At 44.1% G+C, this 18,541-nt stretch overlaps 1 protein-coding gene across 1 annotated transcript in view; it reads right to left on the minus strand.

Annotated features, from left to right (window-relative positions):
• Positions 1-18,541, minus strand: part of LOC147688860 (protein QNR-71-like) — a 40,112-nt gene that overhangs the window by 13,228 nt on the left and 8,343 nt on the right. Inside the window, exons 2-5 of the mRNA XM_086941763.1 lie at positions 10,597-10,746; positions 10,321-10,470; positions 9,957-10,103; positions 9,698-9,856 (exon numbers count right to left, since the gene is read on the minus strand). Of these exons, the coding sequence (XP_086797889.1) occupies positions 9,698-9,856; positions 9,957-10,103; positions 10,321-10,470; positions 10,597-10,746 (606 nt within the window). The remainder of the gene's footprint in view (positions 1-9,697; positions 9,857-9,956; positions 10,104-10,320; positions 10,471-10,596; positions 10,747-18,541) is intronic.

The following is an 18,541-nucleotide window of genomic DNA, read 5'->3' on the forward strand; positions in this document are numbered from 1 at the left end:
ATGAGATCGCTCTAGTCTGTGAAGGGCCATTCACCAGTTTATAAGGACTGCTATAGTGAGATTGGTTCACCATAGAGCAGGACAGTTCCAGTATAGGAGAGAGTTCTAGTTATGCTGGGTCACCCCACGACAGCTTAATTGGGCAGCCCAGTAGTGCAACCGGAATGTTGGCCATGCCCAATCTTCCATCGTTAGTTTGTCAGAATTTGTTCCAGGCAACACTGAGGGAGGAACATCCTGGCCACAAAGCAGATGGCAGAAACTAGCTTCTGGAATCAGGGGGGGGGGGGGGGGGGGGGGGGGAGGAAAACTCGTCTGGGGTGAACGTTTGTAGTTCTGCCTAGTAGTTTCCTGGAAGGTTATCCACCGTTCGAAAATCTCATTTTGGCAAGAAGGTGGGCCAAGACTCCGTGTAAAGTCAGTGTCCTGCAAATTATATAGTCCTAAATATTCAAAGTTCAGACACTTAAGAGGTAGATTGGTTTGCAAGGCGGTAACCTCATTGTATCCCCACATCTGGTCATGAGGGGTATTGGACTATAGGCCCTGTACAGGTAATAGGCACCTGGTGTCAGAGGAACTAGCCAGATTACCACAGCCCTGTGTAAGGGGGCTCCGAAGCAGACCGCATGAGCAGCCAGTGAGGCAATCTGGGGAGGATATCACTGGTAAACCAACTCCAAGGCTGGTCAAGCAAGATTGATGAGCTGTGTTGCCAGTTAGCCCCTCCCTCCCAGTCTTGATCATACAGCGGCAGACCAGGACTCCATTTCCCTTGGTCCAGCCGGCCTTTAAACTCTAGCAGCCTAAAGCTAGCCCGTTGGGACCTCCTTATCAGAGGTGGCCCACCAGCCGTTGGATAGGATCACGAAGGTAGCAGATCCTTTGACGTGTCTGGGCTCGCAACACTGCTTGTTCCACTGTCCAATAGGTGGACTTCAAAACCCTGGGTCTGGAGAAACAAGGGGCTGCCTCTGCTGGGGCCCAGGGTTTGGTGTTGGCATGTCCCAGGGTCAACTGGCCTAGTCAATATAGGAGCCACTCACCACAGCTGCGCAAGTCTTTGCTGCAAGGCAGGGCGGAGGGTATAGCTGCAATACAGCAGGCAGCTTAGGCGACAGGATGAGCTGATTCAAAGTGCTGCCACAGCATTGGCCATTCATGCCAGGTCCCTCCCGTTTATGGATTTTAGTGTAGTCATAGCACTAAACAGTTATGCATAGATTTGCACAGGGTTAAACCAAAAACAAGTCAGCATTATTTAATACAGTTACAGGAGAGTAGCGGACTCCATGTTTAATGAAAGCCCATAATGTCGGGGTCTAAACATAAACATGCAATTAGAACGAAAGTCATTGGGGGTGGTCAGCGCATCTTTAGCAAGAAGTTTATTTGGTCCAGTACAGATACCAAATTGGAGTATCATAAGGTCTAGCTCTACAAGAATACAAATTCTCCTTGGCAGCCCAGCACAGGGGAGCATAGGTGAGATCGTGCGAGTGTGTGTGGGGGGTGAGAAGAGTGCAAGGACCTGGCACAGCAATCTAGCCAAGACAGCCCTTCAAGGAAGACAATTAGGAGAGGACACCGCTTTCTGGGCTTGTACAAGGGTGTCCCAAAGGTCAGACTGGAATACAGTGAAGGCTGCGCTTCTCATGTGCAGGGAGCAGTCTTCAACCTGCGCCAGGACAGCACAGATGGGGCGCAGAAGATGGCCAGCCTCAGGTAATAGTTCAGCACACCAGCTGAGTGGTCCAGGAACCTAGTAGTGAGTTTTGACCTTTCGGGTCAGGGTTTCTCCCCTTCCAAATAAAATAATTCTGCCTGGCCATTCAGCGAAAGCAGACCAGAAGCGGTGACCAGAGCGGTCACAAAGTTAAGCATTCCCAGACCATAGGAGTCAGATGGGCTGTGGTGGTATGGTGACGAGGGCACTCTGGGAAATCTTTTGTATTTTCAGAGGAGTAAATTATGCCCTTTGCAGAATGAAAGTTGGTAAAAAAAATAACTAAAAAAAAGTAAAACTGGTGTTGCGTGGAATCAGATGTCTATTAACCCCTTCCACGCTGATGACGAGCTGGGCTCGTCATGGCGTAGCCTCCTCGCACGCTGATGACGAGCCCAGCTCGTCACGTAAAGTGCGATTTACAAAAACTCATCGCAGGAGCGGAATTCCGCTAGCGCGCATGGAGTTAAAAGCATGACCGGTCATTCTTAGCCTAAGACAGTAGTGCCATCTCAAGGTATGTTTAGGGACGTACAAGGAAACCCTACATGGACCCTGGAGCCCTTTATATAGCAAATTGATTACAGTAGGAAATTGGAGTGTAAAGCAGCAGGCGTAAGAGGTGCTTTAGGTGGAGCCCGTCAGGTCTGCTGGATTGCAAGCTGAAACATCCATAAGAAATTCAAACTGATCACACAAGGCCAAGAAGTCTGAAAGAAAGCCTTCCTCAAGCAGATGTCAATTCAGCAGTCTCCCACTGGGTCAGTTCCTCTAGTGCCAAAAGTCATACTAATTTGTCCAAAGGGTCAAAAGTTTATTTATTATTTTTTTAAACTCCCTTTCAAAAGTGCTTCTGAATAGTGGTGAGCCCTTTGCAATACACAAGTAAATTATAAAGGTTAGATATGTTAAAATAAGTTACCAAATCAGATTTTATCCATCAAGGTGCTCTTAGTCTTTTGACTGGGTGTTTGATTGATTCAGATGCTCCGTCCATCACCACCCCCTTTCGTACCGCTTTTGGCCGTCATAAGTGTGGCAGGGTATGCTCCGACGTGAGTCCCTTGCTCACCTTGCCACTGGATTCAAGCAAGCCGGGCTGAAGACGGCTGGAATGCCAGAAACCGGTCCTCGGAAGCTTGTTTCCAGTCCAGGGAAGACATGGCTTGGCAGTTCGGGCTGGACTGTTCCCATGAGGCACAGGGTCAGACTGATTTGCATATGGCCATGTCTGAAATGGGGTGGCAGGGTGGGCTAAAGAATGGTGATGGATTAAACCCAGATCTTTTGACTGGGTATGAGTGATTGATTCAGATGCTCCGTCCATCAACACCCCCTTTTGTACCCCTCGTACATCAGTAGGCATCACAAGAGTTCAGCTTTAGGTGCTTTCCGTAACCTCGCCTCCAGATCACCTTTCACAAGAGCTTATTGGTTCATCTTCACTAGGGCTGTCAAACTGGACCACATGCACTTTAATCGTAAATATTTCAATTTTTGTTTTATCTGACGGCATATTCATTTAGGGCAATCAGCTTTAAGTAAACAGAAGTGGGCCACAAGTCACCACCCACATGTGGAACCCATGAACCTTTAAGCGGAACCCAAGACATGCCCCAACGGTGTCAAATTAAGTGGTTTTACATTTATCTAAATCCAATTAGCTACAATCGTGCCATGTTGCACCAAGCTTTAGCTGCTGACATTTCAGATTCATAAACGTGCAAACCAATTGCTTCAAATCATTTTTTTCAAAAAGCTAAAGGCTTCCTAGGATCTTTAAAATGCTCCTCCTGCTATTGTGCTTCCTCGCGCCTCCCTCAGTTTAAAGCTTCCATTACGTTGGTCACGATTAGCACTTGTGGCCTTCTGTTACCTTATCTGCCTCTGGTTGGTGGCGGGGAAAATGTGATCTCTTGATTTGAGCTTCAAAATGGTAGGTGTAAATGAGACATTTCATAGTTCATACTTAAGCAGGGCAAACAAAGTGGTCCAAATAATTATATTTTCATTCAAGCATGGCATTTTGAGTTAATCATGGATTTTCAGGTAGTCTACATAAAAAAGGTAGTAATCTCTTCCCTTTGAGAGTCTTAGTAAGATTGATAATTAAATCCAAGGGAAACTAGCCTACTCTTGGAAATGTGATTGGTGAGATGTTTAACTAAATGTGTTAACAAAAGGTGTTACTTGCACAGAACTAAGGAGTTAAAAAATCTCGCAATTAAAAAAAGGGGCTGTAATAGTGTGGTATATAAGGTTAATAAACAAGCATTTGCAATGCAATAGGTCTCATATTAGGATAGTTAGAGCTATTGGTATTGTAAATGACACATTTATTTGATTGTTTTTGAAAATTGCGAAATTAATAGCTTTGTCATTTACAATGCCAATAGTTATAACTCTCGCAAACGTGACACCTATAGCATTTGTAATGCAATATGTGTTGTATTTACATGACTTGCATGTATTGATATTACAAATAACAATGTTTAATAAATACATAAATAAAAGTTATTGTAATTTATAATGGCAATAGCTTAAACTTTTGTAAATAACATTTGTGAAGATTATGTTCAGTGTATTTTATTGTGACGAAAATCCAAGAACATATGTCAAATATTAACATCTTTGTTACATTTGTAATAAAGTTTGAAACATTGAGATAACATATTTGAACCAGTTGTTGAATGGTTGCACAGATTGATGCTGTGGTGGAGCTCAGTGATGTTGTGGTGCCACTGAGAGATGCTGTGGTGGTGCTGTATTGTCCAAACTAGTGGTCAATATTGGAGACTTCAGGTCATGGTGGCTAGTATAATAAGTGCAGAAAGTCCAGTGTGACGGGAAGCTAGTAGGTCCAGGGCTCCACTGCACCCCAATAATGGCTTTTACTTCCCAACCAGTGTACCCAGTTTCCTTTCTTGCTTTTGGTTTCACAGCATCCTTGCTGTACCACTGCTGGGGAGGTGTTGGCAAATTTATGACTAACCATATGTCATCATAACCGTATACGTAATGAACTCATAAGATGTGTACAGCTGCAGGTCATGCAACTGTGTATGTAATAAGGGCAGCCCGTAAATAGCCTGTTGGATTGGTCCTGCAGCTATCTGCACGTCAGATTGTTTCCAAAGGGTAACTAATGCTCTCCATCCCGGCCACGGTCACCTGATCGCATTTGCAAACGGGCAAATGGATATATTCCATCAGCCAATACACTGGTGAATGACTGCCCAGTCCACCAAGAAATGCCTTGGAATGCTCACAGCAGGACTGGCATCCAGTGAATTCTTGCTGCCTTTCATGTCCTGGGTTACTGATGGGTTTTCTTTGTGACGCCTGCCGCCGTGCAAATGTGCCTTTCGCTTTGGGGCAAGTGTGGAGGCTGCCATGAGCGGCCGGCGGATGCAGGGAGCTCGGAGAGCTTTGGGGTCACTAAAGCTCTGTCCTTCATTCTTAGGAGGCTGCTAAACAAATAAAAGAACAAACTAAAGAACCACGTTGCTTGAAAAAATATTCTGCCGGAGTTATACATAGCACAAATGTGACCCGACGGCATCAGAGCGCTTTACATGAGCATCAGTTGCGTTACACAAGGACACATTCGTTTTTGTTAGGCACGGGGGTTTTGATCAGAATCACACGATGGAGTCATTGCCGAGACGCGAACCTGGTTCCCCAGGTTAGAGCTCGGCCGCCCTAGCCGTCAGGCTATATCCTTCCCAGCTGATAGTTTATTGGAGCTTTGTGGTGGCATATTGTTGAAGTGTCTTAGATACCATTAATAACGATAATACGTATAACAAGAGGGCCCTTGAATTAGGTAACAGTAACAACTGTTACACAGGTGCAAAGATGCTGAAACCGTGGAATGTTCTAGAGCAAAAATGTAATGCTATTATTCGTTTTTATTATATTATTGATATTATGATCAAATTTACTGCAGAGACATAGAAGTGAACAGACAGTGAAAGGTAAACAAGAAAAACAGAAGTAGAGAAGGGGTAATAGGAGCAAATATGGGCGGACAATGCAGGAAACAGTGAAAAGAGAGGAGGGTGGATGAGAAGAAAGAATAAAAAGATGGAGGAGAGGATAAAAGGTCGTCAAAGAGATAAAACAGAAAATAGAAAGAACGGACGAAAAACAAGCTGCAATATCGAGAGGTGGTGGGGCAGGGTTAAGGGTAGGGAGAGAAGGCACAGGCTGTGATCTGGACACTTTGATGTGGTGTGCGAGGCGGGCAGAAAGGACGGCCGTGGGAGGTGAAGTATTGAGAGTGGTGCAGGCGGGGGCGTGGAGCAAACCATTTGAAGAGTGTTTGGCTGCCAGGGGGGGGGGGCGGAGAAGCAGATTGCCTTCAAGGCAGGAGGCTCGGGCAAGCTCGTGCACGAGAGCACATGCACTCGTCAAAATCCGGATCGTAAAGGGTCAGCTTTGTGGATTGATGGCATTAGGTCTCTCTATGAGACCTAAAAAGAGAACTGCAAAAAGGGATAATTTAATTGTGGTCAAATGCATACAAAGAATGCACAATGCAAAAAAAAACGTTAAGGATAAACAAAGAAAGGTAATAAATGGGGATGAGCCTAAATAAGGTATACTGTGAAATGAAGACAATACAAGTCTATTATACAAAAAGGTATAAGGCCCAAATGCAAAAATATAACTGGGAACAAATGCTATTTGTAATAAGTAATGCACTGGATTTTTTTAAATTAGTCTCACATGACCAGTAGTACCACTACTTTCTCACAATGCATAGTTACTGAATTAGCCTGTGGGTAGGTTATTTGAAAGAACTCTAGTCAGACAATGGTCTGGCCCCTCAAGACAATCTTTACAAGTGTGAAAGATGCTCTTTTTACCACAACTTTAATATATTCTGTTCCCTTAATCAAGAGCAGCAGCTACAGACCATCTACCTGCAATAATGAAAGCAAAATCTCAGATTGAATAGGTAGGCTTTAAAGGAGGACATGTGGCAACTGGTCACAGTTTTAAACATATTGCCCATGAGGTCACTGAAACTGGTTGCTCCCTTTTTAACTTTCGCACCATATTAGATTTATTTAGCCAAGATATTGTGACTCACGTAGCAACAAATGGAAATTCAAATAATCTTAAGGCTTCTGAAAGAAATACATTTGTTCAACTGGGCCAGGGTAGAGCTTGTTCTACACGACTCAAGAATTCCCATTTAACACTCATAGCGTCAAGGATGTGTCTTAGGGCCTACTCCATTTGCATTGTATCTAGAAAATCTCCTGAATACTACGAAACTCAAGCATTTTTGCCAAAAATGGGTGGGCACTATATACTGGTCTTACCATGCGGATTTGGTGATAACTGATAATACACAAATTGGGTTGCAAAAAGTAAATGGGGTGATAACCATTGTAAATTAGTTATATCTAGAGTGAACAAGAGCCACCTTTGGTTCAAAACAAGTGTTTCACAGGGTCTATTAGGGATTTGAAATTGAGGAAGCTTTATAGATTTGGATACCACTTTGCAAAAAGTTAGTTTTGACACTGCACCCACTCTAAAATCCAGGGCATCATCAATTGGTGAAATTACATTTTGGTGGATCCTCTTTGGTGCCTTAAACAGTTTATAAAACCTTGGCACCACTGCAGATGTTAAGCGGAGTGGAGATTTGAATGAGTGGTAAATTGGATTAGGAGAAGGCAGGCCATTATCTGAAAACGTTGTAAACTCTTCCAAATTGTTCCATGGTACTAGCGGTTAGGGTGGAAGCCAATTTGAAGTCCTGGTGTAGTGTTGCTTTTAACCTTACAGTTCTGAAATAGGCAACTAGCTTCCAACCAGTTAAGTCTAGTTTTCGTAGACAGTAACAGAAAGTTAAGCTGGGAAATAAGTGGAGAACACAACTGCTTGTGAATGGAAGATAATCAATTTAATGACTGGAAACCAGATAGCTCCATAGAAGTAAAGGAGTTGTCTGCTTCTAGGGTTGTGGAATAAAATGAAGGAAACCAGAGATAATAACCTTGAAGAAAAAAAAAAAGATTACATCACTTATGTTCGAGAGATTGGAAAGTAACTTTGCCTTATGTGCATGCTTAACCAAATAAGCCAATGTTTGGTGCCATAACATTTAGATCAGATTTAAAGCCCTTTGTCAATTTTCTGGGTTTAAAAATATTATTGGAGAGTGGTTGGAATTTGTGGCTGTGCTTTTAACAGTTATAGACAAATTAAAATGTAATTTGTTAAGTTTTATTAAATAGGGAATTAAACAATCTGGTTTGGTGGAATATATAGGATAATGGCCCAAGTGGATAGCAGGGACTTATTTCCGATTCAATGTTGTGTAACTTGTGCTTTGGGAACATTTAATGTTTGTAAGTGATTTGTAAACTTTTTTCGAAGTTTAACATTGTGAATGGTTAGGTTTGTGCTTTGAGAATATGGTCTCAAAGGCCTACAGCTACATGCTTAGTTCAGGTTTTTGGTTCCATTTGAAAAATTGCAGGTAAAGCGATATGGACGCCTCAAATCAGAGCTGAAATTCATCAGCAAATTACTGCCCAACACCTTTCTTTGGATCCCATGACTTGCTTAGTTAATGATCCAATCCATGGATCAGGTGTCAAAATATCTAAGAGGTACAGAAGGCTCCCAGTAACTGAAATGTTGGCCCCTATATGCACCATTAGTAAAGTCAGGCGGTTAAACAAACTTCTGTTAGTTAAGTAATTCCATGTTTGGCAAACACCTGACAAATGGGGCACATGACAAGCCAGCCTACGCAAGAAATATTTATTAGCAACTACTTGCCATAGAGGGTGAATTCTTCGACTTCTGGGAGAAGCAGTCCTAGATGCCTACTGAATTTGGAAACCTTAGTATCCAGCAAGTTGATACAGCTTGCAACTTTGTAGCACAATGATGGAGGATACCACCAAGATGGAACCATGAAATGTAGCTGACACTGAAGTCCAGGTCAGACAACTTCCTGCCCAGTTTAAGGATTTAAATGACAGGTTTATAAAGTGCTAACCTGTACCTAGCCCATGTCCCATCTCCACTCTCCACTCAGCACCTGGGGGTGCTAAAGTCCTGGTTCTCCATAGAACTTCAATTGGTGAGCCAAAAAAACTGCAGCCACCCTCATTCCAGCCAGCCTTAAATTGTGCTTAGCAATCAATTGTACCAAGTAGGATCACGGTCTTCCACAGTTTTGCAGACTGGAGAGTGTTGCTTTATTTCCCTACTTGGAGTTACCCAATGTTTTAGATACATTTTCATGGGGTTGGGAAATCTTACGGCTTGTGCCATGCCAAGTGGCGAGCTTGAGATTACTCAGTGAAAGCAGCAATTCCTTCAGGTTTAAAGGAATTGAAGGCCTGCCACTGTACGCATCAGTGATCCTGCTCCCAAAGATCCACAAATTGAGTTATAGCATACAAGTAAAAGTCACAAAATGATTACACTTAATTATGTCCCCGGCACTGCTGCTTAAATTGAGTACTCCGCATACTATACCTCCCTTGCACTCTGCTGAAGTGCCAAAAATTAGCAGAAGCAAGTTTAACCACTTTCATCAGCGCAGAGGGTACTGAGGGCAGACTATTGCCCCCTCTCATGAACATTAAACATAGTTGCTTCTGCTTCCCTCCCATTCCCAGACTCCTCCCCCAAGACAAGTCATTCGCCCATGCCCCCAAGGAACAACTCCGCCTTTAGGCCTAAAAAAAGCTCAACCATGCATTTCCAATCCTAATAAACCAATATCCTGTAGACAAATCATGGATGTCACTATACTGATCTACTTGCCAATCCTTTTTGGAGATTGACACCAATTTTCAAAATGTACGGCACTGCCTTAAACTGTAGCCACGCTGCAAACAATTCTAATATCTGTAAATACAGAGAAGCTACTCCAAGGAGGTCAGGGTTTTATAGCCCACAGGAATTGACACTCATCATTGTGTTTCTCACCTGTTACAAGATAGAGAGCACTTGAGTTTGCGACTGGGGTGTTCTGCCGGCGTCCCCTCCTATATACAGACACTTCCATTTGTTGGGTACCAAGGGGGATATCTGTAGTGTTCAAGGAAAGGACCACCGTAGGCCCTCCCGTTTGCTGGAAATATTGACCTAGAACAAGACAATTAACTTAGCAAGCAGGGCCAAGAGAACAGCAACTTCGACTTTCAGCCAATTAATACAGTTGCCAAGATTCATAAAGCAAAATTACCAAGTGTCTGGAAGATGTAGATAAAGTTGTGCCTCCGCCTGTCGTGGTGGCGAGGGAAAGGCTTGCCATCTGGGAAGTAGCCTGGAGAGCTGTAGTCCAGCCATTGCGTCCAGTTGTACACAAATGTACCTGAGAGCACTGATGGATCTGAAACACATTCAAGAATAGTCACAACATAAGCAACAAGATTCAAACACTTTAACTAGGTCTTCATATCTAAAAAATGGAACACTAAAGAACATAGTTTGCTGCAACTTATACATTGGTTGCATTCCAGCATCATGGAGAGAGGAGCAAGAAGCCCATGGGATGGACTGGGGTGGTGGCAGTCCGGCAATCTTGTTGATAAGCAGTATATTCTTACCATCTCTGCATTTCCCACTGTGATCATACACTATGTCTCCATTCTCATCTTCCTTCTGGCACCTGGGGAACTCCAGTGAGACTACAAACGTCACATTTGATCCCACAAGAGCTGGGCTGTCACTAGTCAAACGTGCCACAACTTTTCCACCTATGAAATGGGAAAAGAAAGAAACCGGTCTCGGATAATGTTTCAACACAGGTCTAGTACAGGACCTTCAGCAAACTGCTGACCAATAGAAGACTAAAATGAATAATGTAACTATCCAGTCGTCACCTTTCCAACTTTTGGCCCATCTCGAGTCCCCCTCTGCCCAGGCTGGATAATTCTTCTCATCCCAAGGGTTGCTGTTTGGAGACCAGCCATCCAGCTTACGGCCATGACCTGGGAAACAGGTTCTTCGCTGTTGGGCCACATCACGAAATCCTAAACGAAAATAAGTGATTTAGTCCACTTAAGGTATGTAGTAGTCCTAAAAGCCAGCAAAATAGAAGTGCAAGCATCCTATTCAGCCACAGCTCCTCGGCTAAGAAGCCTCGCCACATTGAGTTACATGGAAAAATAAAACAACAATGTTACCTTTACATCATCTAATTTTTTGTATGGGACCAGAGCCAGGTTAGGGCAGGGCTTGGCTGTCCTCACATGGAGGAGTGGTTGCTGCACCATAAGTGTGCATGACGGTTTGGCTGGCCACCTTGGTCCTTAGCATGTTCTCCGCCTGGCTGTACTGCAAGGCCAGGTAGAGAACTACCACTCCCCATCTGAGGGACAAACTAGGGTGCTCAGACCAACCACAATTCTGCGGTCATGCTGGTGATCGTGTTGTGATTGACATGGGGAGTCTGTACTTCCTGGAGACTGCAGCAGAGGAGAGGAAGTGGAGACCAGCAGGGTACGTTAGTGATTTTTTTGCTCCCACCACTACATTTCCCTAGCGGCTGCTCCGGATCTTGCATTGTGGGAAAATGTGCTCTGGGTAGCTTGCGTGGCATTGCTAGCCTTGTAGCTGCGACTGTCTGCTTCTCAGGCACATGACTTACCAGCAGTCCTTAGTGAGCACAAAACAGAGGTTTACTTCAGCTTCAGAAGGGGGTGTATAGTGCAGCTAGTTCATGCAGTGTTTACGGGGACAGTAACACAGGACACAGTACACAAACCCTCCCAACCTCACTTAGTAATGCCAAAGTTTAATTGGCAAAATCAAAAGGTCTGGCTTTTATGCCAGTGTGTAAAAAGCATGAGTACAAGTCAGTGTTAAATGATTAAAGCCATACCCATTGATTTGCCAAAGGGTCTTTTTAATCAGAACGAAAATATATTGTTCCATCCCTTGTAGTGCACGTTAGCTGCACGTGAAGGCAAAGGATTTTAAGACGTGGTTAGAATGAAAAGTTCGCCATACACTAAAATCCAAGAGCACACTGCTACACTGATGTAGCGCACCATTTGTCACAATTGAAAAGGAACCCGGTAGAAACGCTCTTTAGTTTAAGATCACATGGTGCACTGCTAGTCAGAGTGATCTGTGCTCATTCCTTCACGGATCTTGCTCTGCTAGGGGAAATACATTTATATTCTAAACTAGCTTACTAGTCGTGCGTTGCTGCAATCTCAGAAGAAAGTAAATTTAACCGCATCGCTGCTGCGGTGGTTTTTGCGCTGTGCTGCAAATTACCATTTTGCTGTTGTCATGACGAGCTCAGCTTGTCATCAGCACACGACACCCGTGGGTGATGACGAGCTGAGCTCGTCATCAGCATCGAAAGGGTTAAGGAAACTTGTTATGACATTCAATTAACATTGTGTCATTTTTATTGAAACTTATTCATTTTAATATGGAAAACATTTTAAAGTGTTTTAATTGTTTATTTATTAGAGTGCTTGTGGATACACGCAATTTTTTGTTTTTCCGTCTGGTGCATACACAAATGTTTTCCGACGTGTGAGCTGGCCACATACAGTTGTCCATGTGAGAAGCACGGATTCTCCAAATCTAGTCCACACACTTGCAGCGATTGTCCTTGTGCTTTGTTGATGGTCATTGCAAATGAGTCGCACCGTAAACTGTAAACGTTCAGTATTGGAAAGATGAGGGCCGATATTTAACAAGTTTTTTTATGGGTCAGAAACCTTCATTGGAGTGTACTCAACTTCCCAAAGTTTCATGACCATCAGATTAATGGTGTAGTAATGCATAGAGGTCAAACACATACTTTTGAATATATATAAATATATAAAAACACCTTTCGTCCCGCATCTGCCCAGGCTTATAGCAGTGGTAGGGTGACCAAGCGTCCCCAGTTTGCCAGGGCGGTCCCAGTTTTTAACCAGCTGTCCAAGCAAATTTCAAGAAATGTAGCTCATTTCCCGGTTTTTAAAGAGGGTCGACTGAAAACGGTGGGAGGTTTTTATGTTTAACAAAGCAGGGATAGTTCATTTCAAGAAAGCAATTCAATTAACAGGCAAGCTACTTGGTTTAAAAATTGCATTTTATGTATGTTTTTACTGCCAGTTCTGTAATTCTCTTGCTCTTGAAGTAAAATTGTAGTCCTATTGGTGACATGTCCCTGTTTTTTTTGGCTTTAAAATTCTGGTCACCCTAAGTAGTGGTCCACTAGTTTAAGAACTTACCCTTTTTGATTTCAGTAATTAAGCTTTCAGGTGGCAACAACCCCCCCCCGCGTAATCCCAAAATGCACAAATTGCGTTTGCAGTCCGAGGCACTAAGGGAACCAACTGTTGAGGGTAATGTGCACCTCGTAAAAAGAACGCCCTCATTAACAGTGAAGTTAGCCAATTGCTGAAGTCGACCCACTGCCCCATGCCATAGTGGGCAGAAGAAAAAGGTGGATGACTGAATAGGCAGAGAATTAAGCGGGCTGGCTGAAACCCCCTAAACATATCAATCTAATTTTAGAGAAATTAAAGTCTTGGCTGACTCTACACTGAAAAAATAATGTGTTTAAAATGTTAGGATTCTGCGCTATATCACGTCTGAATGCACTGACTGAAGCATTTTGGAAAGCGCTCAGCTACTGCGAGTGCGCTTTGGCACCAAGTAAAAGGCCATCAAGAGGATCATAGTAAATTTATTCTATAAACAGAGGGGCTTTTAATGGTTCTTAACAGCTTTTTATCCAGTATACATCTGAGGGGGAGGGGGGGTTAATTCTACTGTTTAGCAGGCAGAACTGCCCCACTGCTTTTGTTTGGCGGTGGGATGGTCGGTAATCAGGCCGACTGAGCTCAGGGATCTTTAGGGGAAATATATGGTCAACCTTTCATGCAAGTAACTGGAATCTCTTGTAGAAAGAGATGTGTTCCTGGCAAGGCTTTAAAAATGACCCTTTTCTTTGCTGGTAGCCAGTGCAACTGGTTATGGTACTGGATGATGGAGCCATGTTTGGGAAGGTTAAATAGGCGGACTGACGTTTCCTCAGCATCCAGATTTGACCACAGCTGAGATCTACGGTACAAGTGGTAAGTGTGTCAATATGTCCCTAGCCACCTCAGTGTGTGTCCATACGGCAAGGTGGGAAAAAAATCACCAGATAGCAGGACCTCAGTTTGAGGGATGCCTTTTAAGGAGTTGGTTCAGAGCCATCCCATCATGGATACCATACAGGCTGCAAATCTATTCTTTGTCTGACCTATTGTTACAATAGGTCAGTAGAGTTCGGGTTTCATTCATGTAGGAGTCCACCTGGATGCCAAAGGATTCAATAAAGTATGTCAGCAGCATCACAAGTGCGAGCCTCAGCCCGGAGCCCTGTGGCACTCCATACTGGATGGTTGGCTTCCATGAAAAACGACTATAGCCATAATGTCTGTTCATGGTGCTCTTGAAAGGGGCCAGGCCAGAGTCTCCCCCCCCCTCCACCCCGATGTGTGCAAGACGTACCAGGATCTCATGAGAAAAATGGTCCTATGCAGCCGAGAGGTCTAAGACAGTTAATGCAGCATTGTGCCCCGCATAAATTTGATGAAGTCTAATCGCCATGAGTGCGGTCTCCATACTATGGAGGGTCCTAAAGCCAGATTGTGATGGTGGAGGAGTTTGAAGGTTTCCAAGAGTGATGTTAGCTGGGTATGAAGGGCTTTTTCTATGTTCTTGAAGACCCCGGGGATCAAGGAGATTGCTTTAGAGTTAGAAAGTTAGGCTCTACATTAGTTTGTCATTTTAAATAGGGGAATGAAGTTTGGATTTTTCCACATGGGGTGGTACTATCCCAGAGTGCAGGGAGGTAGTAAAGAGATCGATAAATAGGGTCTAGGCCATCGCCCATCATCCTCAACTTTTGGGGAGCACCAGCAGGAGCCAGATTTACTTTGTGAAGAAGCTTTCCAAGTCGTCAGAGGGGTAAACTGCAACTATTTGTTCTGCTGCATAGACATGAGTTGACTTAATCACTCATTGGCACATTGTTTTGCATTTTGCATTTTTGCAAGGGTGTCCTAGATTTAAGATTTTATCCTTGCAGTGAGTGCTCAGCTGAGAATATAGGAAGTCACTTGTTTTAAGGGGGTGGTGCCTTTTGTATCCGAATTTACAGATAATTTTTAAATTTTCCTTTGTGTTTTCTTTCCCTAATGTGCTGAAATAAGAGCAACGAGCAAGTTTGATTTGTGTAATATGCGCTCAGAGCGGCTTTGTACTGCTTTTGTCGGCTTCATCATATTCTCTTCTCCATATGCGTTCAAACATTTTACAGTGCTTTCTACTGATAGTCAGCCTGCTGGTTCACACAAGTGAATTATGTCTAGGGGTCCTTTCATCATCTTCTGGGGCAGCTGTAGAAGTGTCCACTACAAGCCAGTCATCCACTCAACTCATGTAGCACCATGTTGCCAATTAGTATAGGTTTGGTGGCATCTGCTGTATCTTTCGATAGGGATAAATCTGCATATTCCAGGTGGAATTCTTAGAGGGCCCCCGCTCTCCTTGGATGCTTTAGAGGGGGCCAGGAGAATGGTAGTATGAAGTGATCTAACCAGAGAACTTCTTTTGGTCTGCCAAGGTGCAGCAGGATGTTCTAGATGACAGCATCTAGAATGTGGCCTGAGTTGTGTGGGACCCTTTAGGGTCATTGAAAGTAAAACGTCCACAAGAGTGATAGTTTTGATACTAGGCTGTCATAAGTGGTCCAACTGAATGTTGAAATCATCCAAGACAGTGAAGCTCGCATAAATAAATAAAAATCTTGTGACCCAGAGCTTGGGAAATGGAGTATATGCAGTCCCCTACATAACCAGGGGGGGGGGGGGAGGGATAATAACCAGACTCCTGCAAAGGAGCATTGAGCGGAGGGTGAGCTGACATACCCCAGAGCTCTCATCCACCAGGTCTTAAGCCTTGAATGTTGTGCATTTTAATGATTTCCTAAAGGCTATGGAAATCCCACCACCCTCTTGGTGTGGATGCAGGGAAGCATAGTATGTGGAGGTTAGGGCAGCCACTTGTAGGTCAGGGTAGGAATCCTCAGTTGTCATGAGAACATCGAATTGTTCTTCCTCAAGTTATATGTCTAAGGCGTGTTTTGGGAGGGAGCGCACATTAGTGAATCTTTTAGCTTCCTGTGGGTATCCAGCGGCTCCTGGTTATCATAGACTCCTTGGTCTAGAGGATGCAGAGGGAGCATTCAAGAGCGACAATAGATAGGACCCTTGCAGTCTGCAAGTATAGGGTTGTTGCGCTGCTTAATGCTGGGGTAATAGATTTCAGCCGAAGGGTAGGCGATCAAGGGTCTCACCTCTGAGCTGGCACCGACATGTAGCAGGCACTGGCTAATCTTTGGTGCACCCACTGGCCATGCTTTTAGGCCACCATTAACTGTGGGGGCCTGAAACACTAGAGCGCTGCCTCTGTACAGTGTACCCGCCGTCTAATCTGACATCACTAAACCATAAAACGCTGCAATATAGTTTGTTCCCCCCCAGAAAGAGAAGCGCAGCTTTGTGGCAGAGGTCACGTTACTATAGAGCCTGCTGCTCACTTGAACAGATCCACCATGGAGGACACCAAAGCAACCCTGAACCAAGCACTAGTGCCTCGCTCTGCAGAGGCATGTACAGTGGTGACAGGCTTTGAGCAGTGGGACTTGGCTGACCCACAGAGGAGCAATACGAAGCACTGGCCCCTGGGCTGGGACAGGCCATTGACTGCAGTGGCTCAAGCACCACCTTGTTTCTGCACAGAACAGCTGCATGGCTTTAGTGCAAGGCATTCAGATGGCAGAGGGACACCAGTACCCAGCTAGGGAGGCGTACACAGAGTACGCTCACAAGGATGCCAGGGACGAGGAGCCGAGAGTTAGGGACAGGCTGTCCCCTACCTCCCACTGCAGGAATATGCAGTCTCCAGTAGAGGAATCAGGCCAGTCTTGAATGGAGCACCGACCAGGGTTTTCAAACCAGCGGCATGTGTGCACCTACGTAGGCCACCAACATGGATGAGGAACTTTTGAAAAATGCATAATGGGTGACTGTAGTGCATGTCCAGTGGCATGTATGAGGGGGCAATAGCACCCAGTGCATGCCGCCCATATGCTGTGGGTGCTGGTTCATTCAAATAGCGATGGTGCCACTTGAACAGCAATTTACTGCTGGTTATGTTGATCTTTAAACTGGTTAACTTCTGGACAATGAAGCTACAGTGTAGTGAAAGATCATGGGAAGGAGCCAATGCCCTCCATCCGGTTTTTAGGTCTGGCTGTCAAGAACGCTTTAGTGGTCTTGCCTGACTTCCTTCACACCCCCTCGCTCCCCCCCCCCCCCCACCCAGAGACACAATTAAAATACATATTGGGAAACTAGTCCGCATCTACTAAGATATTCCTCTCTTCAGTGACATCTAGAAGTGTTTTTTATATTAAGTTTTTGATACTAGCTTTCTTTGCATGCAATTTGTGTGCCTAAATGGTTTACAACCGTTTCAACGCAACTTTTACAACGCATACTGTTTCAACGCACACAATTACAACGCAGGATCCTTTACAACGCATGACATTACATAGCAGATGCTATTACAACGCATGCCATTATAGGTAAGTATTAGGGGTGGGCGGCCAGCTACGCTCCGTGCACGGAGTGTGCGTAGTGCCGCCTACTCCGCATTTTGCGGAGCTGGCGGAGCCAGGCGGCACTACGCACGCTCCGCAGACGGAGCGTAGCTGGCCGCCACCCGCCTCCCTCCCGCCCTCCCTAATACTTTCAAATAAAGGAATCAAATAATTTAAAAAGCACTTACCTTGCCGCCGCTGCCCGCCGCGTCCCCGGGGCTCGCTATCTTCCGTCCGCTTTACTAATGCGCATGCGCGGGCGGCCGCGCATGCGCATTTTCACGAGAGCATGCGCATTAGTAAAGAAGACGGAAGATAGCGAGCCCCGGGGACGCGGCGGGCAGCGGTGGCAAGGTAAGTGCTTTTTAAATTATTTGATTCCTTTATTTGAAAGTATTTAGGGAGGGCGGGAGGCGGGGCTGGCAGCCAGTGGTGTTTGCGGAGTGGGGCTACACGGAGTGCGGAGGTGGGCGTAGTTTCTCGCCCACTTCGCGTAGCTCCGCGAAGCCCCACTCCGCGAACTCCGCCCAGGGTTAGTAAGTATATCATTTTATTTAACCTTTTTTCAATTACAATTTTTTTCAATTAATTTAAAAAATATTACAAATAAATTAAATACATTAATTTACGTAATAAATATATATATATATATATATATATATATAGTTTGGGTTATGGGGTACAGGGGTATTTTTAGGGTTCAGGCTTGGTTTGGGTTATGGGGTACAGGGGTATTTAGGGTTTAGTTTTTAAATAAATAACAAATAAAAAAATAATTTTAATAATTGTATTATTTATTAATAGTTTTTTTTATTAATAATACTTCTTTAAAAAATAAAATTAAAGTCATTTTCTCCCTACACTATCAAGCACTTACCTTACTATTACACTCCCCTGGAGTTAGAATATTATTTATAAACACCTAAACTATTTTTAAAATATATATATTTACAAATAAATGAAATCATTTAATTTATTTAATTCAATATTTATTAATTGCATTTTTAATAAAATATTCTTACCTATACTTATGTTGTAATGGCATGCATTGTATTGGCATCTGCTATGTAATGTCATTCGTTGTAAAGGAATCTGCGTTGTAAAAATTGAGTTGTAATGGTGTGCGATGTAAAGGTATGCGATGTTACGTCATACATCCG

The sequence above is a fragment of the Lissotriton vulgaris genome, chromosome 10, assembly GCF_964263255.1.
Source record: "Lissotriton vulgaris chromosome 10, aLisVul1.2, whole genome shotgun sequence".
In the NCBI taxonomy this organism is placed as follows: domain Eukaryota; kingdom Metazoa; phylum Chordata; class Amphibia; order Caudata; family Salamandridae; genus Lissotriton; species Lissotriton vulgaris.